Genomic DNA, 25,158 nt, shown 5'->3' on the forward strand with positions numbered 1-25,158 from the left:
AAAATATTTCCGTCACTTAGCCAAGCCAATACTTATGTTATATTTTAACCAAGCTTATGCCAGAACAAATATTTATAGTATTGTATTGTATAGTGCATATATCAGAAGAAGCAAGCCCATTTCCAAATTAAATTCAACTATATAGATGGCTTTCTTTAGCACTGATTTTGCATTCTTACTTCAAAAATACGTTTATATAATCCATAATCAGACATTGTTTTTGAAGTTGTTCATACTGTTCTGTTTTGAAAGCAAAATAAATACATCTGTGTAACAATGTTGTTTTGTTATCAGCCGCATGCCAGCTTCTTAGTGTTCTATGAAATATCGATGAGCGGGGAATTCTGCTGGAAAACCATTCTAGATAGACACACAGATTGAAACAGTTCAAGATAAAAAAATCAGTTAATTTTTGACGAAACTAATAGTTTAAAAAAACAAAAAAAAAACCAAAACAACTTAGGGCACGGATAATATGATCAAGTAAAGATAAAGGAATATAGTTATAATTCCAAAGTGACAGGTAAATATGTTTCTTTATACTGAACGCATATCAGTAGAATTTATTCAGTCTATTAACATAAAAAAGTTGAGAGAATTTTAAGACATCTGTATCTTATCTTCAATTTATAACATTTAATGCAATATTTGACTATATTTATACGGCATAAACGCCCATAATTAATATCTTTACAGAGGTAACTGCTTATGCGCATGCTCAATTTCCATTTATGATTTGTCAATATTGTTGTGCATTCATTTTGACGTATTTTGTACTTATTTAACACACACTAGTCAGATATATTTTCACGAAACGAAATTTATTACATTAATTTTTTTATTTTTTTTTTGTATTTTTCAGAATGAAATTCATACAGCACTTTCATATTTTGTAACGCATGTATAAGAATGTTATGTTTCCTATCTATTTTTTATGCTAATACACTATGTACATATACCTATTATTCGTTGATTTATTTTAGGCCTTGAAATATATAAAACAACTTTAAAATGAACAACTATATTTTATGTTAGAATGATAGCCTCTCAAAATAATTCACACATATACTTTATTTCAGCTGGAGGTTTATTATAAATATGAAGAATTGATACTTCCGTTTCACTGAACATATCATTCAGTACTATTGAAAAGTTAATTGGGCACCTGAAAGGTGATACCTACTTTCTCATAAATTGTTACTTTCATAAACTGTTAACCAACACTTCAGGTTTCGAACATTTCTCGTTAAACTGTTGTATTCTGTAGTAAATACACAATAAAATCATTAATTTTGGTATGCTTAAATGTTGCATAAAATGTATTTCTTATCATCACAATAGTGAATTCGCTTAAGTAAGGGAATTCAGACTATTTAAAACTCCATTTAATTTTTGGCATGGCTTCAAACTATTGGCTGTTAACTCTTACAGAAACACACATACATGCACAGATAAGTGAACTTTTTGGCAAATCTATACTATTTCAATGAGATAAAACTGTTGAGATATGACCTTTCATAAATTATCTGTATGCTTACCTGACTTGTATTGATGTTTATGTTTTATAACACTCAATTTGTTTCTGTTTAGTAATAACATATTTTGTTTTTCGTAAATAAATTTCAGCAGTATGATTAAAGACGTACCTTTTTCAAAAATTTATAAATATAATTTCCTCGGATTTATACATGTACATTTCTATATATTAGTCACCCATGTGTTAGAATATTAACCTTAAAATGCATCGATTGTGATATAAACACGACAATTGTAATTATGAAATGTTCTTTTTATTGCAAAATTGTTTGTAGTCAAACTGCAACAATATTATTTTATCGCAACCAGTTTTGCAAGTAATATTGCTAAAATCGTTATAACACTTAAAATTAAGAATTTAGTTTTGATATCAACCAATTAACACCAAATTTATGAAGTGATCGACAAATCAAAGAAAAAGAAAGTCAGAAAGATCCTTTATATATTTACTTATTTTAGAATGGTCAATGAAATTCTCAGATTTTAAAATGACCAATAAAAAATTCTACTTATATGCAATTCTTTCCTGTAAGTTTTTAGGAAGTCATACTGATTTTAGACGGCCTTCGGCCGAAAACAACACTTTTTGCAAGAACTCTAGATGTGGCTAAAGCGAACACTTCCAATTTCTACTTACAATTGTATTTTAGCCATTACTTGTCACTGCACAAAACAAACAATCATTGTCAAAATATAAAAGACAACCGCTGATTTTTTTTCTTGTCGTCATTTCTTCGGGTTTAAGGAGATACCAAACATGTACGCATGCCTGTTTCATTATTTAGGAAAGTTTTGTGTCCGGGTTTTAATGCTTGCCTAAGATTAGCTCGGTAAATAAAAAACTAATGTGCAATGTTATAACTGACGCATTTCAAAGTGCTATTTTAAAGAATAAGAACGTATTACTACGTCTAAAATCAGATAGAACCGTTTTAAATGGTCAACTGCTAGATAAGGGAAGCATGAAAAACAAACCTCCAATATCCAATATTATAATTCATTACAATTACTAAAAATAGAAGATCTAATCTCTTGTGACCTACAGGACGCTTTTAACGCAAAGCATTGCGTCATCAGATATTTAATGCGTAGAGGACTAACACTCTCAATCATCATTGTTTCACGTGCAGAAAAAAATGGTGTTTCCGGAACTCCTTAATATCTAATTTCAGTTCATAAAAGAGTTAGTTTGAAGAAAGAAAACAACCTCTTTTATATTATTCAACTTATTTTAGAGTGGCAAACGATATTCCCTGATTTCAGTCTGGAGTTTTATAATGACCAATTAAAATCCTCTATAATTATGATAATTTCTTCCCATTGAATTCCATAGACAGCTACGACCAACATCTCTTTATGTTACAGACTGGTATCCAAATAAGTAGATTGAGACTGAGATAATTTCTGTATTATGTAAATTCTTAAATCTTTTTCATAATATTCGAAACATAATTACAAACACGTGTGCATTTAAGATATTAGACATCAATTATATAATTAATGATTATAATATACTTACATGGCACAGCAATCTAAGAATTACGATTATAAGTTATGCTCTCTGCTCTCCGTCGAATAACAAATTTATAATAAAGTTCTATTTCACATGAATAAAACTAAATATATACAGTTATAATTCTCGTTTTGTAAATTGACGATATTGTTCCGGGTTTGCAAATAACATGATATATCAGGTAACGTTGTTGAACAACGGTATTATACTTTTTATCAGCTGTGTGCACAGCTTCCTAAAGTACTTTGAAATATCAATACGCGGAAATTCTGCTGGGAATGTATAGTTGGGTTCGCGGATTTATACAAGATAACAAAATTTTGTAAACAAAACGCTCTTAAATAGAGAACAAATTCTGTGATACTATTGTATAAAGAGTTACGCGGAAGATTGAATTAAATCTGCAAGTGACAGGTAATTACATTTTAACTTTATTTCTGTGGACAACAAATCAATGGAATATATTGCATTTTAACCAAAGTATAAGGTATTCATTTCTAAGAAGAGTAAGGGATGTCTGTTTTTTTTTAATTCAGTTTACATATTGAGGAAATTACATATTTTAAGGATGCTTTTTTCTATTAATAGCCACGGTATTTTTTTTCACTAGAGTATATCAAGATTTGGAGATATTAAAATTCAAAATGTTTTACATAAGACAGGTGTTGCATTTGTATTAATTACATAAATTATTCGAAGATAAAGGAACAAAATAATATGTAATTAAACTGACACATGCTTTCGCTTGTGACTGACTTATTGAATAAATAACAATAACAGCAACATCAAAGAGATACATCCCGGTTGAATTTTACTACAATTATGACATAAGCAGAAATTTCCGTGCAATTAAAGTATGAAAAAATTGATTATTGATATAATTCAACACTGTTTAAAAAGGTTATTGTGTGTTACCTTGAAATGTTATTCCGATGACTGAAAAGTGTACAAATATAAAGGTTTTGTTTGGTATAATTTTATAATTCAAATTCATGACTGAACAATATTTAAAAGCGATGTATATTAGACTATTGAAAATCTTCTCTTCAACAAATAATAGCAATAGTTAAAGTTTTAAAGAAAAAAGAACATTGATAGAAAACCGTATCGACTATTGTGTTCTTTATTCTAGATATAACTTAGAAATTTTCGTCCAGCTTGAATGAAGTTCGCATGCATGTAACATTAACTAGAACTTTAATCTTTAAGTTTAAACTATTATAGATTAGGTAGATGAGTACCAAATTTAAGGTGAATTGATTTATGCTGTGGGCCATGTCCTTTTAAAAATGACACTCGCAAAGTGTGTTAATGAGATAATGATGTGTCTGACAGCGCTCTAATTTAACAGCTTCACAACTGAAGAGTTGATATGTTTTCACGATTCAAGATTTTATTCAAAAGGCATAAACAGTTTACAATATTGATCGCTACAAACAAAATGACAGTGATGTAAATGAAGATGTTAATAACCCGAATTACTGTAACATTATTTTTTTATTATATTTACACGCGTGTTTATCTTTCATTTTCTTACTTAATCATGTATTCAATTATTATACTGGATAATCTTATATCAACACATGGATACAGATCATTGCGGTAGACTGCTGTTAGAGAGAGATACAGGACTGACAAACCAGCATAATTATCAAAAAACACAAGAGCGCATTGTGATTATAACCGCTACGTAATTATCTTTCCGGCAAATTTTTATAACATTTCCGACATGATGTACATTAATAATATCAATAAGGCTTTTATCTATAACATTTTAGTATATTATTGATAAAGTATGAGTATACATGTACATATGTGACACAATATATATTGACAACATTCGTTACATATTTGCTTTATCCCATCAATAAATATGTAAAATACTATCAGAACTTGTTCTAAAAGAGACGATCTAATAAAAATTCAAAAAAGTATTGTTTTGCAAAATTAATTTTGCACAACAACGTTTAATCTTTTAAGCCTTTGTCTGGATACTTGGAAACACCAAAATGATAATGTTGACTATCAAGAAATTACATGGATTACCGCTTCATTAACATTTTAAATGGCTACCATTGCACTTCATTTTGTTGAAAAAATGTTATTTTTAGTTTTCGTATAATAACGTTTTTATAAACTAAAGATGTAAGTTTGTTTTTCCTTATTAAGAATCATTGAAGATGGATTTAAAAAGTTTTAACATTGTGATTACGGAAAACATTATTTTTTTTAATGAGAAAAATATGATCGGACAGATAGTAATATAACATATGAACTAGATTTGTTTATGTTTCAGTTAAAATGTGTACAAACTGAGATTTTGATATCTAATATATTGGTATTTAGATTTTTTGTTGGCGGCCTTGACTGTCACTTTTACTTATTATAGTCATGATCCTCCCTTACTAGATTCTGTTATATCAATAGCTTTAATTGATTTTTCTTGTTACTTCCCCTTAATCTTACATGTAGTACTTTATTAAGTGAACAAGTGAAATCATCGATTTATTGAAACATGTGGATATCTACAAAACGTTTTGTGGTAACTAACTACCATTTTATTAGTTTGACTGGAATGTATTCAAGATTTTAATGGTTTATTTTTTTCTCCTCTTCAAAAAATAGAGTAATAGCAGATCGTTTGTGCAGACAGTAATTTTCAACATGTTTTTCTTAATTTATTCTTGTATTAATCTGTGGTAACAATCAGAATAATTCTTAAGGCGCATTGATTGTAACACTCAAAGATGTTTGCCCTACAAAGCATTTAGAGCTTGCTAATCTCGATTTTTTTCTTTCATTTAATTATCGAATCGTCCTTGTTGAGAACCATAATTATCCTGAAAGAAAATTTGTCATCCTGTGCCATGACCTCGAATCTCGATTCTCAAATAACACTAACCAAGGCAAATTGACATTCAAAAGTGTTATTTAATATGGTTGAACTATAGATATTGTGGAATGGAACAAACATTCGTTTCTCTTATCTTAGTATTAGCGTTTCAAATGTAATATTCAAATTGTGAACTATTTGTATAAAAGGGTTTTTGATCGTATATTGTATAAATGAAGACACTATATGATATATGGTTTTATAGATGTAATACTTGCCATTTAATTGAATAAATGTTAAGTACAGTTAAGTTATTGTGAACTAGCACATTTTTAATGGACTGAAGGTATTTGCCCTTTACTTTGATTGTTTTGTTTGCTTATTTCATGGGAAAACTATTCACAATCAAGGAGGCGCAGTCTAAATCATTTTGCCTATTCATAGCCGGCTTCCTTTAAATTCGTTATACATACTTTTCAAGAAAAAAAGAAAGCTTGCGTTCATTGAACGCCGGCTTTCCTTGTTGATATTGTTTATCATATTTTGTTAACTTTATTTCTTACATTTACATATATTTTGCATAATTTGGTCCTTAATCAGTATTTTTAGTATCTCTACTAAATGCATGAAATATCTGTAGTAGAATTTGATAAAAACAACAACAACAAAAAAACACAAATTTAATTAAAGTAAAAATTCTTGTGTTTCAGTAATTTACTAGTGAAACAGATATTTCATAAGCAAACCTAAATAAGCAGGGCAGATAACTTTAAAAAAACAAAAACAGTGGCCATTTTATGTTCTCCTTTTCTTTAAATTATTTTTTAAGATCAACAAACTTTTTAATAAATAAGTCCAATAGTTTTAAGTATGTCTTATGTCAAAATGAAAACTGTAGGAGACGTCCTGAACATAATTATTCGATCTATTAGAACTTAAGATTAACAAAACTTTTATTTATAACGTTTTAATTCTAAAAAAATATAAATGCATTTAGTTATTGCATGTTCTACAATGCATATATTACCAAAAAATAGACTTCGCTTGGCTCCACTGTTTATAACAATCGCAAATAACCCCCGTGTATATCCTTTTCAATATACTTTTATCATCATTTCTACTAACAAAAAGTTTTTACATTGGTATGTTATATAATGATTGTCGATTTCCCTGCATTTAAATACCATTAATTATATTTCATCGATCTTGAATTTCCTATACAATATCTAGATGGTTTCAGTTAGGAGGTCAATATCAAGAAGGAAAGTGGCTGTTTTAAGTTTGTCTTTTGTACGTTATAATTACAAAATCTGCTTATTATATTTTATCATTGTTACTTCAGATTTTCTTTCTAAAGATATATTAAACTCAAATCTTATATTTGTAACTGTATAATGAACATATTGTGAGAAGAAGACGCGTTGCGTTTTAAACACTACGAGCTATAGGTAAACACTGTATGAATACTTGATACTAGGAGTCTTTGTTAAAGAAACTTGACCAGTAATAGGGAATGCAGTTTCTGAAAATACATAAGTGTATTATATAAATTAAATACATTCAGAGAGATTTTCCTAGGTTAAAAATTTCTGAAGTCACAGATGAGCAAAGTATATCTTTAAATATCTATATGTATTTATATCTGTTCAAAATTTTCAATAATTTCACTGACACGATTTTATTCTCATATTATTGACTCATGTTATATTAAGTTCAAGAAGTAACAGCAAAAACTAAACGTAGCTTTGTGCCATGTCAATTTAAATACTGCACATGTCAAATTAATCAGAATGAATTTGTTTTCAAAGGTCACAATTTCTATAAGCATCTTAAAAATTAATAAAAATGAATAAAAATGTTTTATTTGTATATTTTTATGAAACATTATTCGGAAGAAAATATTCTTAGTGATTTGTTTGAACATTTATATGACGAATAATATTTTGTTCTAGAACAAATAATTAGCTACTGTTTTGTAAATATGTAATATCGGATCTAGAAACTCACACTTACCAACAAGAAACATATATATATAATTATATGGATGGTTTGTAAAACCACCATGGATGGTCTGTAAAACCATCTACTAAATGGTAAAATATTTTGTATTTAAATTCAGTAGATATTGATTGATACCATATTTAAGCTTTTATTAATACTTACCAGTGACGCAAAGTAAACAAGTCACATAGAGTGATTATTTCCATATCAAGTTATATTCGCAGATATAGGTTGATTATCGACAACTTTCGTGTGTTTTTTATTACAGGCAGAAATGACACACAAGTGCCTTGTCAACTTAGCAACATATTGTATAATGGCTGCTGTGGTGGTCTCATTTCCAGAAGATGTTTATAAAGAGGATTATCGATGGATACAGGAAGGGGACGTCAATATTGGAGTTATACTTTCCATTCACTCCTCTGATTCGTTATTCAACTGTACAGACAGTATAGAAGACGGTCGAAATGTTCAAAATGTTGAAGCATTGAGTTATGCTGTAAAGGAGATAAACAATGATATTAATATTCTGTCAAATCTTACGCTTGGGTTTGTGGTCCTAGATGATTGTCAATCTCCATCAATAGCACTAGCTCGGGCGATTCAGTTCATGCCACGTGAAATTCGGTACCATTCTGACAAATATATTAATGATGAGATAAACAAAAGTACACAAACTAATTCGGAAAGAACATTTTATGATGTGATAGGGGTAATTGGAACATACACAAGCAAATTGAGTATAGTGATTGCAAATGTACTTAATCTTTTTCACCTTCCTCAAATAAGCCATACGGCAACAAGTGATTTACTCAGTGACAAAACAAGATTTCCTTATTTCTTTCGAATGGTTCCACCAGATCGCTATCAAGTAAAGGCAATTGCAAGTTTGTTAACACATTTTGGATGGAGTCATGTAGCCATAGTTTTTTCAGAGGGTAATTATGGCGGAGCAGGTGTTAAAGAACTTCAAAACACGTTTCAAGCCACGAAGAATGGTGTTTGTATTGAGGATGCTATTGCAATAGCCGACGGATCAACAGACATTGATTTTTATAATACGCTGAAAAGACTTGACTCGCACAAAGACACTCATGTTGTTGTTGCATTTGTTGAAATTGAGCACGCAATATCTATAAGTAAAGCAGTTAAAGCTGCAAACCTTGTTAACAGATTTACATGGGTTGGCACTGATAGTTTGAGTTTGATTCTTGAAGAACATCCAAATCTCTGTGACAATTTACCTGGTTCAATATCAATGCACCCTCACGCGTTTAATGCAAGTACTCGACGATTTACAGATCATCTTAAACATCTTAAGTCTAAGGATTCACATGAAATAAGCCAAAATCCTTGGTTAGCAAACCTACACACTTTCCATAAAAAGTCAATGAACATCAATAATATCAACTCATCATTTTCAGTTCGTAAACCTAAATGTTTCTTCAGACAGAAAGAAGATAGAGTACGCTCTTCATTTGTTGACGCTTTCCTAATTGACAGTGTTTATGCATTAGCATATGCAATAGACAGTGTTGTAAAATCTTACTGCAACCCTTCAAAGATTGGTAAGAAAAGCGTTGCTGAATGTGTATCAAGTAAAGGTATATTTACAGAGTTGAAAAATATTCACTTTAACGGTATACAAGGCGAACTTAAATTTAACAAAGACGGTGATATCATGACGCAATACGAAGTACATCAGTGTTTTGCCAAAAGTTTTGATCGGCCTCCGGAAATTCGATCTGTTGGAATTTGGGATATGGATGGCGAAGAACTTCGAATAAACGATAATGATTTGCTTTGGACGACTTCAAGCCTACCATCTTCTTCTTGTCCAAAGCCTTGTTCAGATACTGTAGGGACAATTTATTATTTTAAGAAACAAACATGTTGTCATGTTTGTGTAACATGTAAACTAAATGAAATAGTTGTTGCCAACGCCACAAGGTGCGATATATGCCCAGAACTCTTTTGGCCTGATAGCAAGACGCGGCAAAAGTGTTTACCGATTCAGCCCGTATACTTCGGTCTGCAAAGTGCCGTGTCAATAAGTCTGTGTGCTTTCGCAATAGCTGGAGCATTGACTTGCTTTTGGATTATTGTTATTCTTGTAAAATACCGGGAAGAACACGTTATCAAATGTTTCAGTATTGAACTGAGTAGTATAATTTTGCTAGGAACATTGTTTACATACGGTCTTGCTGCAAGTTTTCTTTCACGTCCAAATGAATGGAAGTGTTATGTAAATTATGTTGGTTTTAGTCTGACATATACGTTGATATATGCTCCTCTTCTAGTGAAAACAAATAGAATTTACCGGATTTTCAATGCAGGGAGAAGAACCACGAGAAAACCATGCTTTATCAGTACAAGCTCTCAAGTTTTCTTTTCCTTTGCTCTTATCTTCACTCAGGTAATATATTATATATTTTTGTTGACTAGTGATATTTTAAGGTAGTAAATTAACTGCAAAGATGATATTTATTGAGACGTGTATTCATGAACATTTCAAACACACGTTAAAAATATAATATCAAAAGTAAAGACACTTACTTTATCAACAATAATTAATAATTTCTTTCGCTCCATAGTTTTATGATATTATTTACACTGCAAAGCATCATTAACTTTCGCCAAAACTACGTAGGTGTGGACACACACTATTTGTCTCCGTAACTGAATACTGCTCGTCATTACGACAGGGAAAAATATTGACAGAAATGAAATTTCCAATGAATGATGATGAACACAAATAATTTCATGTTGTCTTAACCTTTGTAAGGCTCTTCTTTCTTGCACAATAGTCTTATTTACAAACAGCACAATAAGTCCGATATACTGGACAATTCTGTGTTAATAAATATATATTGTAATCATGTCGTTCCACGAAAGCATTGTATTTACTATACATAAACTTTTCTGTTCTGCGTGCTCATGAGAAAGCATACGAACAATACGCGCGTGAATATTGTTTCATTACAATGAACAATTGTTTATGAGTTGTAGCAATTTTTCAACTGATAACATATAATCCAGATCTAGTTTCTAAATATATGAAATGGTTTCTAAGGGTGCAACAAAACAATGCTAAAAATGTTAAAAAGAACTTAAAGAAAGAGAATTCTAGTCAACTGTGGAAAAGCTGGCATATAATTTGGAGGTTAATTTAAAGGAAACGTATTGGATCTTTTAATTCAGTTATAAATTAAAGATAACGGTAAATACACTAAATGTACCCGAAACGTAATGGTTAATGATTAATATCATGCAGTATGATCATTTGCGAATTGCATTATATCTCTCTAAGCAGATTTATTTATCGTAACAGATTGTTCTAGAAGGGATATCTTTAAAAGTACGAACCTATCTATCTATGTATATGTTTTAAATTCCGGTCTGAATGTCAGTTCTAACCTTTCTGCTTTACTAAATTCAATATGATTGTTTGTGTATGTGACCTTTCCGCTTTAAAGTTATAAACAAAATGTTGTTGAATTTAGTCAAACCTAAATTTAAAAACGTTTTTTTTCTCGGAGATATGTTTCTGTTATTAAGAAAAACAATTAATTTCCACAACATTTGAAACTTTAGATTTAAAACAGAGCAATAACAAACTTGTTATATAATGGATCTATTATTTAAATTAACGGCGAAATAAGAGGTGGAAAAGTGACGATTTTATCTCTAGAATTGTTTACAATAAATTCAGATAACGGGCAAGAGTATAACAATTACAAAACTGTAGACAAATATAAACACGATCAGAGTTGATTTAATTTTTTGTTTTTATTATTTTTAAATATTTGAAATTACAAATAAAACGTATGCATGCTGATTAATCAGATACATATAACTATTTTATTTTAAAGAAAAGAAGGCTGTTGATGACGTTAACTGTTTTAACCAAATAACCTCCACTTTATATACTAGAATATTTTTTTTGTTTTCGCAAATGCGTCATTTATAATGTTTTAAATATGTTTTGTAGGTGCTACAATTTGATTTAAACTTCGATGTTATGTCATTTGTATTACAACGTATATCGTTTATTGGGAAGGTGTAAGCTTATCACGGAATATAACCTGATGGAACAATCGAAATGTTTCTGATTTCAGATGAGAGGAAATCTCAAATATATTTTTTTCATAAGAGACCTTCACTGCAATCACTGATGGAAAGTTATCAAATAATGTTTTCACACAATTGCTTTAAGGAATGTCTATCAACATATGTAAAGGTCATATTGACATAGTTATAGGCCAATCACGCAAACGTTTACTTTGACTTGAAATCTTACAATCTTAAGTTTAAGATAAATGATTAATAGAGCAAGTATGTTGATTGTATGAGAACTGCTTCTGAAAAGTTGTCTGTGTATTTTCATTAATTCATAATGTATTTGTTCTTTCATTTTGTTATTTGTTTTTTAGGTTGCAATAGTCATAATGTCAACAAGTCTAAAACCGCCAGAAGTATCTCTTCATATGCCCAGACGAACGGAGAAATTTGTTGAGCTATTTTATAACCTGCCACATGCCGGACTACTTTCATCATTATCGTACAATCTTATATTGGTCCTTATCTGAACATTTTACGCTTTTAAAACAAGAAAACTACCTGATAATTATAAGGAATCCCGTTATATTGCATTTTGTGTTGATACCACTCTTCTGATATGGATAACATTTGTTCCGACATACTTCACCACGACAAGAGCGGCGGCAAAAACAACAATCGTTGCAGTACCATTATTACTAAATGCGTCCGTCACAATAACTTGTCTTTTTATTCCAAGAATACATGCTTTATATAAGAGCCTAAAAAATTGTTCTACAGCTAAGCACCACTACAAAGACTTTAGAATTGTAAAGCACGTTGTTAAGCGGAAGCATTCCTTCGATATGGAAATAACCGCTCGAGAGACTGTTTCCGGTATAGAAAAGCGGATATCAAATGGATTGACAAGTCATACTGATTTAATGTCACGTGATACCTCAGATAATACTTTGCCAGTTACGAACGGATCACAGCCATTCTTAGAACTGACAGATCTTTCCAAAACGGACGTGATCAGATCTTGTCAAACACTTTTTGACATGCATGTGTTGGAGTCGGAAATTGAAAAACCTTCGTTTCATCTGGCCGAATAACATGAATTGAAAAAGTTCACTTTTTTACTTGTCCATGTACAAGTATTTCATTTCAGCATTCTATTTGAGAGCTCAGTAATAAATCACATAGTGAAACATTGTTAAATATTTAAAAGAAATTGAGATTCTATATTTTTGTATGTAAACAGCATTATCTTTCAACAATTTACGTTTGCTAGAAAAAGGTATTGAAATTATTGTTATCTAAAGTAAATAATAAAAGACTGAATAAATTGATTGATATTTTTCTAGAATACAGAAAATGATACATATATGAAACGTACTTTTTAACCAATTGTGTATCCTAAGAAATATATAAAAAATTCTAATACCGGTTTGACTTTTGCAAAAAAAGGCCCGAGCGTGATAAAAGTGTGATCGACTGATCAACACGACCGATGAAAAATTGTATTGAGTATATGCTTTACCTTTTTAGCAATTGCAGTTTGCTGGTGCGTCATTGAACATTGTATAAACGGACAGGCTGTATAGATATCTTACGAGTGAATGCGCTTTGATTAATATCCAATATTGATTATCTTTTCAGAAGTCTATTATTTGGTCTAAACTATGAATACTTTAATATTATCCATTTTATTTGCCCTTGAGAAAAATATTGACTAGAACTTAAGGTACAATCCTTTATTGTGTGTGAGATATACCGAAACCTTACTCCGTCACTTCGAAATTAAGTGAGGTATGCATATCTTTCCTATCATCATTATCCCAAAGTTAATTAGAAATAAACTTCAGGTAAGATGAATATTTAAGGGGGAATTACTTTGTATTTGAACAATAATTATCCTTAAAAAATGAAGTATTACCAAGCTTATTACTTTATTAAAGAATGCAATCTCTAAAGAACTTGAACGAAAGAAAGATTACAGTCCACATGTAGTATCATGCTACTTCTATCCCTTTTTAAAGGGTATTGCATAGAGAATTTCATTAGCAATGGGAGATAAAGAGCCTGAGGACATGCAGCTGCCTCGATACGATTAGCACATTAAATATATCCGATAATGTGTATACACACGCTCTATGCATATGTCTTTGAGTCAATGAATTAGATTCATATTTTTTTCATTTGCGCATATATGGATTGATTGACAATTATTTTGTCCAAACCACTCATTAAAAGGCTCAACAACACAGAGTTTTCAATTGTCTATTGTTGAGAATACAGATAGTTCAGTTCTGAGTTGAATCCTTCATACAAGGCCTACGATGCTAGGCCAAGCTCTGAAATCATTGGAGGAATAATAACCATATAATAATAAAAAAAATATTTACACAGAACAAACATCAAGTCAAAGATTTCCTTAGTCACTTTTCAAAAAGAATAGCATGAGTCTGAGAAAAAAAGAAAGAAAGAAAAACACAATAACAAGACCTACAAGGAAGTGCGGCGTCCATTCAACGTACCCAACCTATTAATCATTCAGTAAAAAGAAATAAATTATAGAATATAATAAATAAAGCAAATATTAATTATGAAATTAATAAAGAAAAAAATCTCTGGGCAGCTTAGCAGAAAAGGTATTATCTCACAATCTGACTAAAGTTCAGGTCTACTTACGTCATTTCTTGCATATAGCGTAGCGTTAATTAGGAGCGGAATTTAGTCAGATTGTATTATCTCTCTACATCAGATTAAGAAATGAGCCGCGTCACGATAAAACCAACATAATGCGTTTGCGACCAGCATGGATCCAGACCAGCCTGCACATTCGCGCAGTCTGATCAGGATACATGCTGTTCGCTATCAGTTTCTCTACTTGTAATAGAGTTGGAAAGTGAACAGCAAACGCACTATGTTGGTTTTGTTGTGACGCGGCTCAAATAATATTTGTCTCTATATTATACTTTATGTGGTTTGTTTCTGTATCTTCTAATAGTTTACTAATGCACGGAACGCATTTATATTACGTTTTTCAATTTAGCGCATGACTGTGCACGTGGTAAAGCAATAATGCTACTTGAAACCATTGGGGACATGTTAATGTTTTATTTATTGAAAAAAAAATACATTTGAAAGAACACGTTTTTCCTGAAGAATTATTTGATATAATTCATCTTAAATGTGTCTAAATATTAAACTATAAAATGTGAAGATGCCATAAAAAGCACGCTTAGTTATAATTATTTAATACTTTTAGGAAAACATACAATACAATATCGTAAATTCCAAGAAGTAAATTGACTTCTTTAAAATTGGAATAACATAATATAACTTTTATATGCGTTTGACATTAAATTAAAGGCCCATTAACTGCTACTATTTTCATTTCTCAAAACCTTTTTGTTTTTGGTAAAAATAAATGCATATCAAACGTTTACATTAATTGTAATTTAACAAAAACAGTAATAATAAAAGGTTTAAAGTGACATTGTGATCATTTTTTATTGCCAAGTTCAGCTGAATTGACTATAAATTTCGGAACATGGACCGATATAATGTTGATAAACCAACTGTAGATATTAGAAAATGATTACCAACAAATTTGAATCTGCATAAAATATAAAAACCGTCGGACTCTTCATAAATTGAACGTTACAGGTAAATTGCGATTGATATTTGCAGAAATTTAATCGGGATACGCGAGTTATTTCTTGTTCATGTGAAGCAAATTATAAAATTGAAAGAATTTATGGCAAAATGTAAACTTGTTCTGACATTTACCTGTCTACTCACTACTCTTGGATGTGTATGATTAACCTAAGTACACATTTCCTAGCATATGATGTGATTTTTCAACGTTATTTATATTAGATATATTTCCGAATTACAAAAAGTATACGAGATAATAAGTTGCTTGTTTTCGATAAGACTAACACAAAATTTTGCAGTTCTGAAGCTATTGAATACGGTGTTCCGTTAGGGCCGGCGCGGTTTCACGGTGTTGTCCTAAGGGCGAAATCGCGATACCTTGACGCGAAAACACGATGCGATAAAGCGAAAACACGATAAGAGATCGCGAAAACACGATGCGAAAAATATCGCGTTATCGCGCTATTAATATCGTGTTTTCGCTTTTTCGCCCTCGATCTCCCGTCGTGTTTTCACCTTCGCAGTCAGTCGGGCGAAGGCGAAACCGCAAAAACACGATGTTTTTATATCGCAATTTTTCACTTTATTTCTTATTTTGTCAAGCGCTCTGGCATTTTAATTGTTTTCCATCTGTCCAGAATTCTGTTAAGAAAGAAAAAAAATCAAATTCACAAGAACTACAATACGTTAATATCGATTTGACACGTCGCTATATTTACAAAACTGAGTTAGATACGTGTGGATTTTGTTGGGTACCTTTCGAATAAAAAGCATTGCTAGAAAACTAGGTCGTGTGAACGGTTTTTGATCTTTAAACTTACTAGAGAATTGGAGGAAGTTCGAGTTATTTTAGGCAACTGCGTAACCTCTCTATTTATTGAATTTCACCTTGTAGGTAAAAGTAGAGTAAACGTCTGTCATAAAAGGATTGTTGGGAGACAATTGTTCTGGCGTTTGATTTAGTCACAAGTAACAACAAAAATCTATTGACCATTTTGGACCATTTTGAAGCATAGTCTACTAATTATCACTGAAAGTTTCATTGAAATCTGTTAAAAAGTAAGTTTACAATTTCGTTTGTTTGCAACGTATTCGTATGCACAGGACATATTGCGAGTGAAAGTCGTTGACACTACTAGCATTCGGGTGACTATAAGATAGCTGTAAATGAATTAATTAACAATATCTTTATTGCTAGTCTCGTACATTTCCAGCAAAGTTGCCCAAAATACACTGTTCACTGCATTTCCTTGTAAGTTTGCTGAATTTGCTTGTTGCATTATAACATTGCGTATAGTTGTTAGCCGTCACGAAACATCGTATAAATGTTAAAATTTAATAATGTTACACTTTCCTTTGCACATTTGAGTATGTTCATATCATTTTCTTTCTTTTTTCAGACAAATATATTAAAATATCGTGTTTTCGCCTTCAGTAGGTCAGTAAGGTGAAAACGCGAAAACACGATACAAAATCGCGAAAACACGATACGAAAAAAAAATCGCGTTTTTGCGCTATTAATATCGTGTTTTCTCCCTACTGACCGCGAAGGCGAAAACACGATGGGAGATCAAGGGCGAAAACGCGAAACCACGATATCAATAGCTAAAAAACGCGATATTTTTCGCATCGTGTTTTCGCGATCTTGTATCGTGTTTTCGCGTCAATGCATCGTGTTTTCGCGATTTCGCCCTCAGGGCGACAGCGCGAAACCACGATGGACCTAACGGAATTCCGTAATTAAAAGTTCTTTTATTTCTTTTTAACACTGCTATATAAATCCAAATATGAACAATTAAGTTAATTTGTAAACAGATCGTTCTACATGGGGATACATGAAACGCACTGGAAAGTATATGTTTGAAACGTCTGTTAAAGGTTTCGCAACATGTGAGAGGTCTGTTTCTGTCAATTTCTTATGAAATATACTATATAAGTGAATGTTTATGCATCACAAAAATTGCGAATGTCAAAAAGTGGACTCTTTGCGTGCGGAAGTATTTGTAAAAATATGATTTCTTGAAATTGATACTGTTTTTCTGATATAATTAATGTTAAGAACATGCCGTTACTGTAATCGTTCTATTCAGTTTTTCTGTACTTTATTATTTATATAATTGAAAAACATATTGTCATATTTTCAAAACGTTCTTTTGTTATATGATAAACATATAGTGTTATTAACACATATATGGTATGATGAAAACATTTGTGATTTGTTAAGACCAAACTTAAACAAACAAGCAATGGGAAAAATTAATCTCAGCCCCTGAACAGTAAAACTGATCACTTATTTCAGGTAAGTTACAGTATGAAAACGTGTTTTCAAATGATAGAAGAAAGTTTGCCTCAACTGAAATAATTTTTGCTTGATCAAGTATTTTTTTATAAAAAAATCAAATAAGTACTTACAACTTGTAATGAATGTGGTTATAGGTCAATATTTAGTACCTTAAAGTTAATCTTTTAAAGAAATAATTACACTTTTGAGTATTTCCTTATACAATCATTGATCATAATCAATAACAATGTCAAGATAGAATTTAAAAACATACAAATATTACATTTAAATTTTAAATAAGCTAGTGCTAACGGGCGTTGTAGGTAACTACCGCCCACGAACAGGCTCAATGTAACATTTCAATTTTGTCGTTTTGGGCGTTCTTTTCGGATTCTGTTTCCTCTATTGTACATAGATAACAGGTATGAAAATATTTATTACACTCAAAATTGTCGTCTTGTTATAGTGCTCTCTACGCGAGTATCCACTGAACGGTAATTATTCTTCAGATCTGTTTTTCTGTGAAGCATTCTAATAGACAACGTCACATTTAATGTTGAAATTGAATGCATTACAACAAAGAAGCCATAAGTTAAAAGTCACATAAAGTTCAACAAACTTGAAGATACGTGTGTCTTGTATTTCCATCACTTACACAACATAATATCAGATAATTACATTCGATTAGCTTCTGTCCATCAAACGCTGTAGGGGTTTTACTAGACATTAGATATACACATAAACAATGTGAATGGTTAGGTGAAAATGAAATATTAATACAATACCTAATAAAGGAAGGATGTGATTCAATTGTTAGTCCTTCATACAAAGATGTATAATAATTGTTCATTTGTGAAAAAAAAGTTTCAAACAAGTATTTTATTTTTTTAATGTGACATTAAACAACTGATGGTTATTGATGATTCCACTGTTTAATGAACATGCATCAATAAAATCGAGCCTGCAATTTTCACTTATCATTATTTATTTCCTCCTATGGGAATTCTTCTACTAAAGTATAATATAAATTTAATCATTATAGAACATAATACAATGTATCTATCGTCAACAGAATGCTGTTGTTAGACTTACAGTTTTTAACCATAGATGTTTTCTAGTCATGGTACAAAAGAAATATGTTTTATCTGAATGATTTATTGGATTTTCTATGACATTGTTATACAATAACTGGCTTTAAATGTGTCCATATGACAAGGATGCCAATCTACTTATTCTAGGTCAAATATTTTTTGAGCCACACGCGACACAAGTTGAAAACTGAAAATCTTTTACCAAGTCAAGGACAAAAACTTCACAAATACTGAATAAATCCACAAGCAAACCAAAGGGTGCATAAGTACAACATTTTTGTTAACTTTCAGGAGTACAAACCAAATACTTTTTCAGCTATGCATGAACAAGTCAAGGGCAATAGCTTTATCAAAATTTAAAAAAAATCCAAACACACATTACCCTAGCTGCACAGCGTCACTGTGTTGTTAATCATCATTCCTGTAAAATTGAATGATTCTAACTCAAGCACTCAATGTACACATAACCCAACATTTTGGAACGGGTTTTACTAAGTCAAAGGCAATTACTCTACAAATACTGAATACATCTACATTTAAACCCCCAAGTGCAAAACTACACATGCCGATCAACATTTCCCTGACTCTAGGTCAAATACTTTTTGAGCTACGCACGAAAAATGTTGAAAATTGCAAATTGTTACTAATTCAAGAGCAATCACTCTAGAGATTCAAAATAAATTCACAACCGAAATCTCTGATGCTCAACTACACATGCTGGTCAACATTCCTGTTAAGTCTCATGACTCAAGGAAAGAACTTTTTGAGCTACGCACGACACAAATTCAATTTTTTTACTAAGTCTATGACAATAACAAAACATGTCAATGACAAAACAGAATAATTCTACAAGAAAACACCAAGAACACAGCTTTAAATACTTATAAACATTCATGTAAAGTTTCATCATCCTAGATAAAATACTTTTTGAGCTACGTGCGACACAAGTTTAAAATTGCAAATGGTTACTTAGGTATGGGCAATAACTCTACAAATGTTGAATAAATCCACACGCAAACACCCATATGTAAAACTACACATGCTGACCCTTATCCTGTAAAGTTTCATGACTCTAGGACAAATATTTTTTGAGCTACGTGCTATACAACATGAAAACGGACGCACAAGGGTAAATCTAAATGCCCCTCCCATATGTATGAAGATAAACAAACAAAAACATTGACTTTAATTGTTCCCATGAAAACTGAAACTACAATAATTCTCGATATAACGCATTAGACCCCTACCAACTCCACTTACTCTTTTTGGAATAACGTAATGAACACACATAAAATATAGTATGAATTGTAATAATAAAAGCCCAATAAATGTCAAGTTACATGACAACTTGTACGGAATGCTTTTAAGAAATCACGAAAATATTATCTCTTTACGACCTCGAAGAAGGAAATACCTTTTGTAGTATGCTATTAGACAAAATCCTTAATACACCAGCAAGACAAACAACTTTCTGAATTTATATGTCTGCTTGTTTGTCTGGTTCAACACCGAATGTAACATATTTTGGTTAATAAAATCAAATTAGGAATCTATCAAATAGAAAACAGGCATTTTTGAAGAACTAAATAATGTGCCACATTGATTTTTCCGCGATCACTGCCTTATGAACACATCTGCGAATGTTTAAAAAATATAAATTTTACCAGTCAATGTTAAATGTTGAATTCTGCTTAAGCTGGTGCTAGGGCACGTGACTACCACTACAGTCCATGAACAGGCTCACTCAAACCGAGCCTGCAAAATTTTCAATTTTGCCGTGTTTGGCTTTCTTTTTTTCTGTTTTTCTCTATTTACTTTTGTGATAATAATAAAACCGCAAATCATTTCATAAAGAGGATTGCATCTACTCTAATTTTATCAAATTGTTCCGAATTTCTGCCTTTCTTATGATTGTTTTGTACCTTTTAAACTAGCGACGACGTAATAGAAGATTTTTTCTCCTATAGCCTTAATTATGATATAAGGAACAAATATTATACAATCTGTTGTAAGATTAATTTACCTACATCTTATTATACGGTTCCCTTTTCAGACCTCAACACCGTGTATATACCATAATAAAGACTTCGAAAATAACTCTGGCATCGTACAGCGGAACGCCGAATCAAAGAAAATCTATTGCCGGAAAGAGCATTTCAGCAAGCAAGCTATCAACTACTTTTTAAGGCAATCAAATTTATAGAAGTGATTTAGCGCAAACGGCTGCTAAAACATATTGAACAAATATTTTACAAATATTTAAAGGAAATTGTTATTTTGTCAAGTTGGCGCGACCCGGCATAGTAGATATTACTCTTTAAAACGGTTTACTTAACAAGAGACAAATTACACAAGAGTTCCTTCGTGTTTTCATTGACATTTATGCAATTGATTTTTATTTGTAAATTGTTGATTTATATTCATAAACATATCATATTTCCATCATAAACAACATGACTTATGATATTTTTTGACTGCATTTCTAAGTATTACTTCATTTTCCACCGAATATAATTATGCCAAGAATATAGAAGACATTCAGTAATAAGTGACATATAACGTTTACGTCAGTAACAAGGTATGATAATTGCAAAATAAATTGCTTTGTTTATAAAAGAAAAGCTTTAATTCTATGACATTTTAAAGTCAATAACAAGTATGTATTTTGTACCTGACGGCCTTACAGGGGTGAAGGTCGTAAAGTATAAAGATGTTCATTTGTTACACAGTCCAAAACTATTAACACTTTCTGCACTAACCTCTAATACTCTAGTTTGTAATTAACTTAAAATATTTTCTTAAAAGGAACATAACTTTTTTAATATATAAAGTTTCTATAAAAACACTTCAATTTCAAGGCAACGGGAAAAAGAACCGGGATTGAAATGATTTAGAATATAATTAAAGTGACATTATGCCAATCATAGAGTAAATTCAGGTACTTTACATTTTGTCATTTTAAACATCACCCGAGTAATCAATGAATTCTCTATAATAAGTTCCCAATTGCAAATATACACCTTTATACACAATAAGTATGGTATGGGGTTACAGTATCACCATGTTTTCATGTCAATCTCGTCATTATCATTATGCAGTCACGATCTCAGAGCATGTAATTACCTGATTTATACGTTTGTCTTCTTAAGAGTTGATGTAAGAGAATTGTTAGGATTGTTAAAGGACTCTCATTAGTCGCGTCATTTAGTATCTATATAAAGATGTTTCTAGAACAAAATGTTAAGGAGATGATGGAATTAAAACGTGAGAAGAAGAATCAATATTCTCTAGGGAAGAGTACAAATAACGAAAAGCTAATTAAAAGCTATTAGACAATGAACATTTTGTCGGTATTTTTCTCCACTTCGAAGTTAATTTGTCGCTTTCCTAATATCTAAGATTCGATATATTGATGTTGGCGTCTTCGGTGTAATAGTGTAATGGTTATGTGAGATTAAATAAGTTACACTCTAAAAGATGCCACAAGTAATTTATTACTACAAATTCCTTCAGTAGTTTTTTTCGGGATTAGATGTCAACTGCATTCCACGCCTTAATTGACCTAAGGTATTAGATGCCCTAATGCAAAACCACCTCTTTATAGAGTACTTATATTCAGTAAGGAAACAAAGTTTGCAATTGGGTGTGATTTCGTAAGCATACTGCATAAAATCTAAACAAGTTTAACTTTATTACACACATGAAAATATTGAGTTTCCTACTTATATTGCTGATGGTATTTTGTACAAATTAGTTTTTGTCATAAATAGGCTTCATACTATAGGAATATAATTTTTTTCCTGACAATACATGCAAATTTTGAAGCGCTAAAGCGAACAGAAAAAATCCATATTATGTTAGTGACGAATACGGTACTATCTATGGAAGTGACGGACTATTTTTCTACGCGGGTTCCCACCTTTGCAACGTGTTGCGTAGCATATAGAAAAGGGAACCGATATAAAAAGGGCCTTTAATAAAGATTTAGTTATAAAAGATGATAAGATATACAATATCATCGATGTATGGCGTAAATTCGACCCTGTCATAGAATCACTTAATGTTTTGTTTATGTTACAAAACCTTGTCAAATATTCGTTATAGCTGCATGCCTCGAGATTATCAAACCTGAGAAAAATGCACTAAGATTTTAAGAAAATTAAAAAGATGCAAGTAAATGATTTAAAATGCACTAAGATTTTAATAAAATTAAAAAGATTCAATTAAATGATTTAAGTAATAATTTACATTTTTGTGCGAACAAAAACTGGTTTAACAGTATTTTTTACCATTTATGATGCGTGACTATCCCAGTAAGGGTTATTTTTTGTATATTTTGACCTTTTTTGATACTTTACGCGGATTTTCAGTGCCATTTGAAATGTGTTAATTGCTTTTATTGTTCATTCTACAATATTTTCCTTTTGATACATTTTCAGATTTCGTGAAAATAAGCATGGTATTGTAACGACCATACCCATTTTACGTTCGAAAATAAACCCCGTAATCGGAAACTACTAAAGTATCAAAGAAAACATCTCTACTTCATGACAAGGGATGGGTACAATTACATTTATAATTTAATTAATAAATTATTACAATTAAGTATGAAAAATCATATAATTAAAACTATTTGTTAATTAGGCCAAAACTCAATTACTATAATTGTAATTATTTAATTACTTTGCGAAATTCTTCATTAAGGTGACGGAGTCAATTATCACTGAAAATACCTAAAATGAGATATTTTGCTAAGTAGATTTATCAACCTTTTCTGAACACATTCGTGATTTAATTTTGGAAGCAGTTAGTCCAAAAAAATGGGTTTTTAAACGTTTTAAAACGGTACCTATACTATTTGTATCTGCTATTCGCGTAACATGTCAATTATCGATAACGCTCCGCCCCCTGTTGAGGCATCAATGAGGGAAATCGGTAGTTCCATACATCCGTGAATTACAGGTCCATACTGGTCCATACTTCTCGTAATACATGTATCGTACAACTACCGTACATCTTTTATGAATATCTCAACATTTAGCCTTTTTTATAAATTAAGAAATTGTCGGCCAATGTATGAAACATAAATAATTAAGCATAGCGGCAAATCGCACGACCACGGGGTTGATTAAATATGTAGTTGCTAAAATATCCATAATGTGTGAAAATAATTTGTCTGTCCCGTTAATCTGATAGATATTACATTGAGTTGATAGACTTTTGTACGGATTCAAGGGCTTACTTTACATTCAACCTCGTTTTCTAACAATGTCAAGTAAAACAACAACAAAAACAGACAACATTTTTTATGTGAACGCCTATATGACTTGTGGTAAGGTGTCCCTGACAAATTTCTAAACCATTTTAGATTGTCTAAGGATGATTATTTCTCTATGAATAAAAAAAGATATTAAAATATATTCTCAGTGAAAATAAATTGTTCGCTAGTAAATCGGACACAGTACTACAAAGTATGAAATTTATTGTCTATCCCGGTAGAAACTGGATCTCTATGCCGTGCATAGATGATATTCATAATAGAAGTCAAGAAGGCCAGATCATAATGATCGAGTAATACCTTTTATTTCTATTAAAATATGTGAAGCATTATCAATTTGGTGGAAAAAATATATAATATCCCGTTCTTATTTGTACATCTACCATGGACTTTAAAAGACTGTCAGAAGCACAGTTTTTTGTTATATTTATTTTATATTTTAACGGAATTTCATACACGAATACACAGGCAGAGTGACACTGGTATAATACAATAATAATGCTGATGATAATAATAATAAACTTCAAAAAGGAAACAATTAAATACCCCGCTAGCGGTGCGCAAATGCGTCCATTTCCCCCCACTGAGTGCCTCAAATTTTACCGATAGTCACGTGACATGTGCGACAGATACCAGACGGACAGTAAATCACGTTAAGAATTGAAGAATTTTCGGCTATAAACTGATATTAATCAGCAGCTTTTTAATTGGTCAGATGTCACTGGGTCATAAAATGTTGTTAGAGTATGTAACCGCAACTTGTGACCCTCTCTGGTGCGATATTTGTGCATTATGCAATTATTTAGCGTGAAACGTAGGGGTCCGACAGAGAACAGCCGATTTATGACACTTCGTTTGATGCGGGTCGGACTAACTTTGAATCGGCATAACTTTTTTAATAATCAAGCAATTAACATGCGG

The 25,158-nt window shown here is 31.1% G+C and overlaps 2 protein-coding genes across 2 annotated transcripts in view; both read left to right on the plus strand.

The window, feature by feature from the left end:
• Positions 1-318: 318 nt before the first annotated feature.
• LOC132714456 (metabotropic glutamate receptor-like) lies at positions 319-13,012 on the plus strand. The gene is made up of 3 exons (XM_060697346.1): positions 319-523; positions 8,152-10,299; positions 12,317-13,012. Exons 2-3 carry the CDS (start codon positions 8,158-8,160, stop codon positions 12,470-12,472), a joined length of 2,298 nt encoding a protein of 765 aa, XP_060553329.1. The 5' UTR covers positions 319-523; positions 8,152-8,157; the 3' UTR covers positions 12,473-13,012.
• The window catches only part of LOC132714467 (uncharacterized), a 41,799-nt gene continuing 29,428 nt past the window's right edge, over positions 12,788-25,158 (plus strand). Inside the window, exon 1 of the mRNA XM_060697365.1 lies at positions 12,788-12,952. Coding sequence (XP_060553348.1) covers positions 12,788-12,952 — 165 coding nt within the window. The remainder of the gene's footprint in view (positions 12,953-25,158) is intronic.

The sequence above is a fragment of the Ruditapes philippinarum genome, unplaced genomic scaffold, assembly GCF_026571515.1.
Source record: "Ruditapes philippinarum isolate M1 unplaced genomic scaffold, ASM2657151v2 ctg12_1_1_1_1, whole genome shotgun sequence".
Lineage (NCBI taxonomy): Eukaryota > Metazoa > Mollusca > Bivalvia > Venerida > Veneridae > Ruditapes > Ruditapes philippinarum.

What these genes read in the sequence shown, in the direction of transcription:
- LOC132714456 (XM_060697346.1), top strand. Translation starts at nt 8,158, where the DNA reads ATGACACACAAGTGCCTTGTCAACTTAGCAACATATTGTATAATGGCT. An exon ending in TTGCTCTTATCTTCACTCAG is followed by an intron (nt 10,300 to 12,316) that starts GTAATATATTAT and finishes TTTGTTTTTTAG; the next exon opens with GTTGCAATAGTCATAATGTC.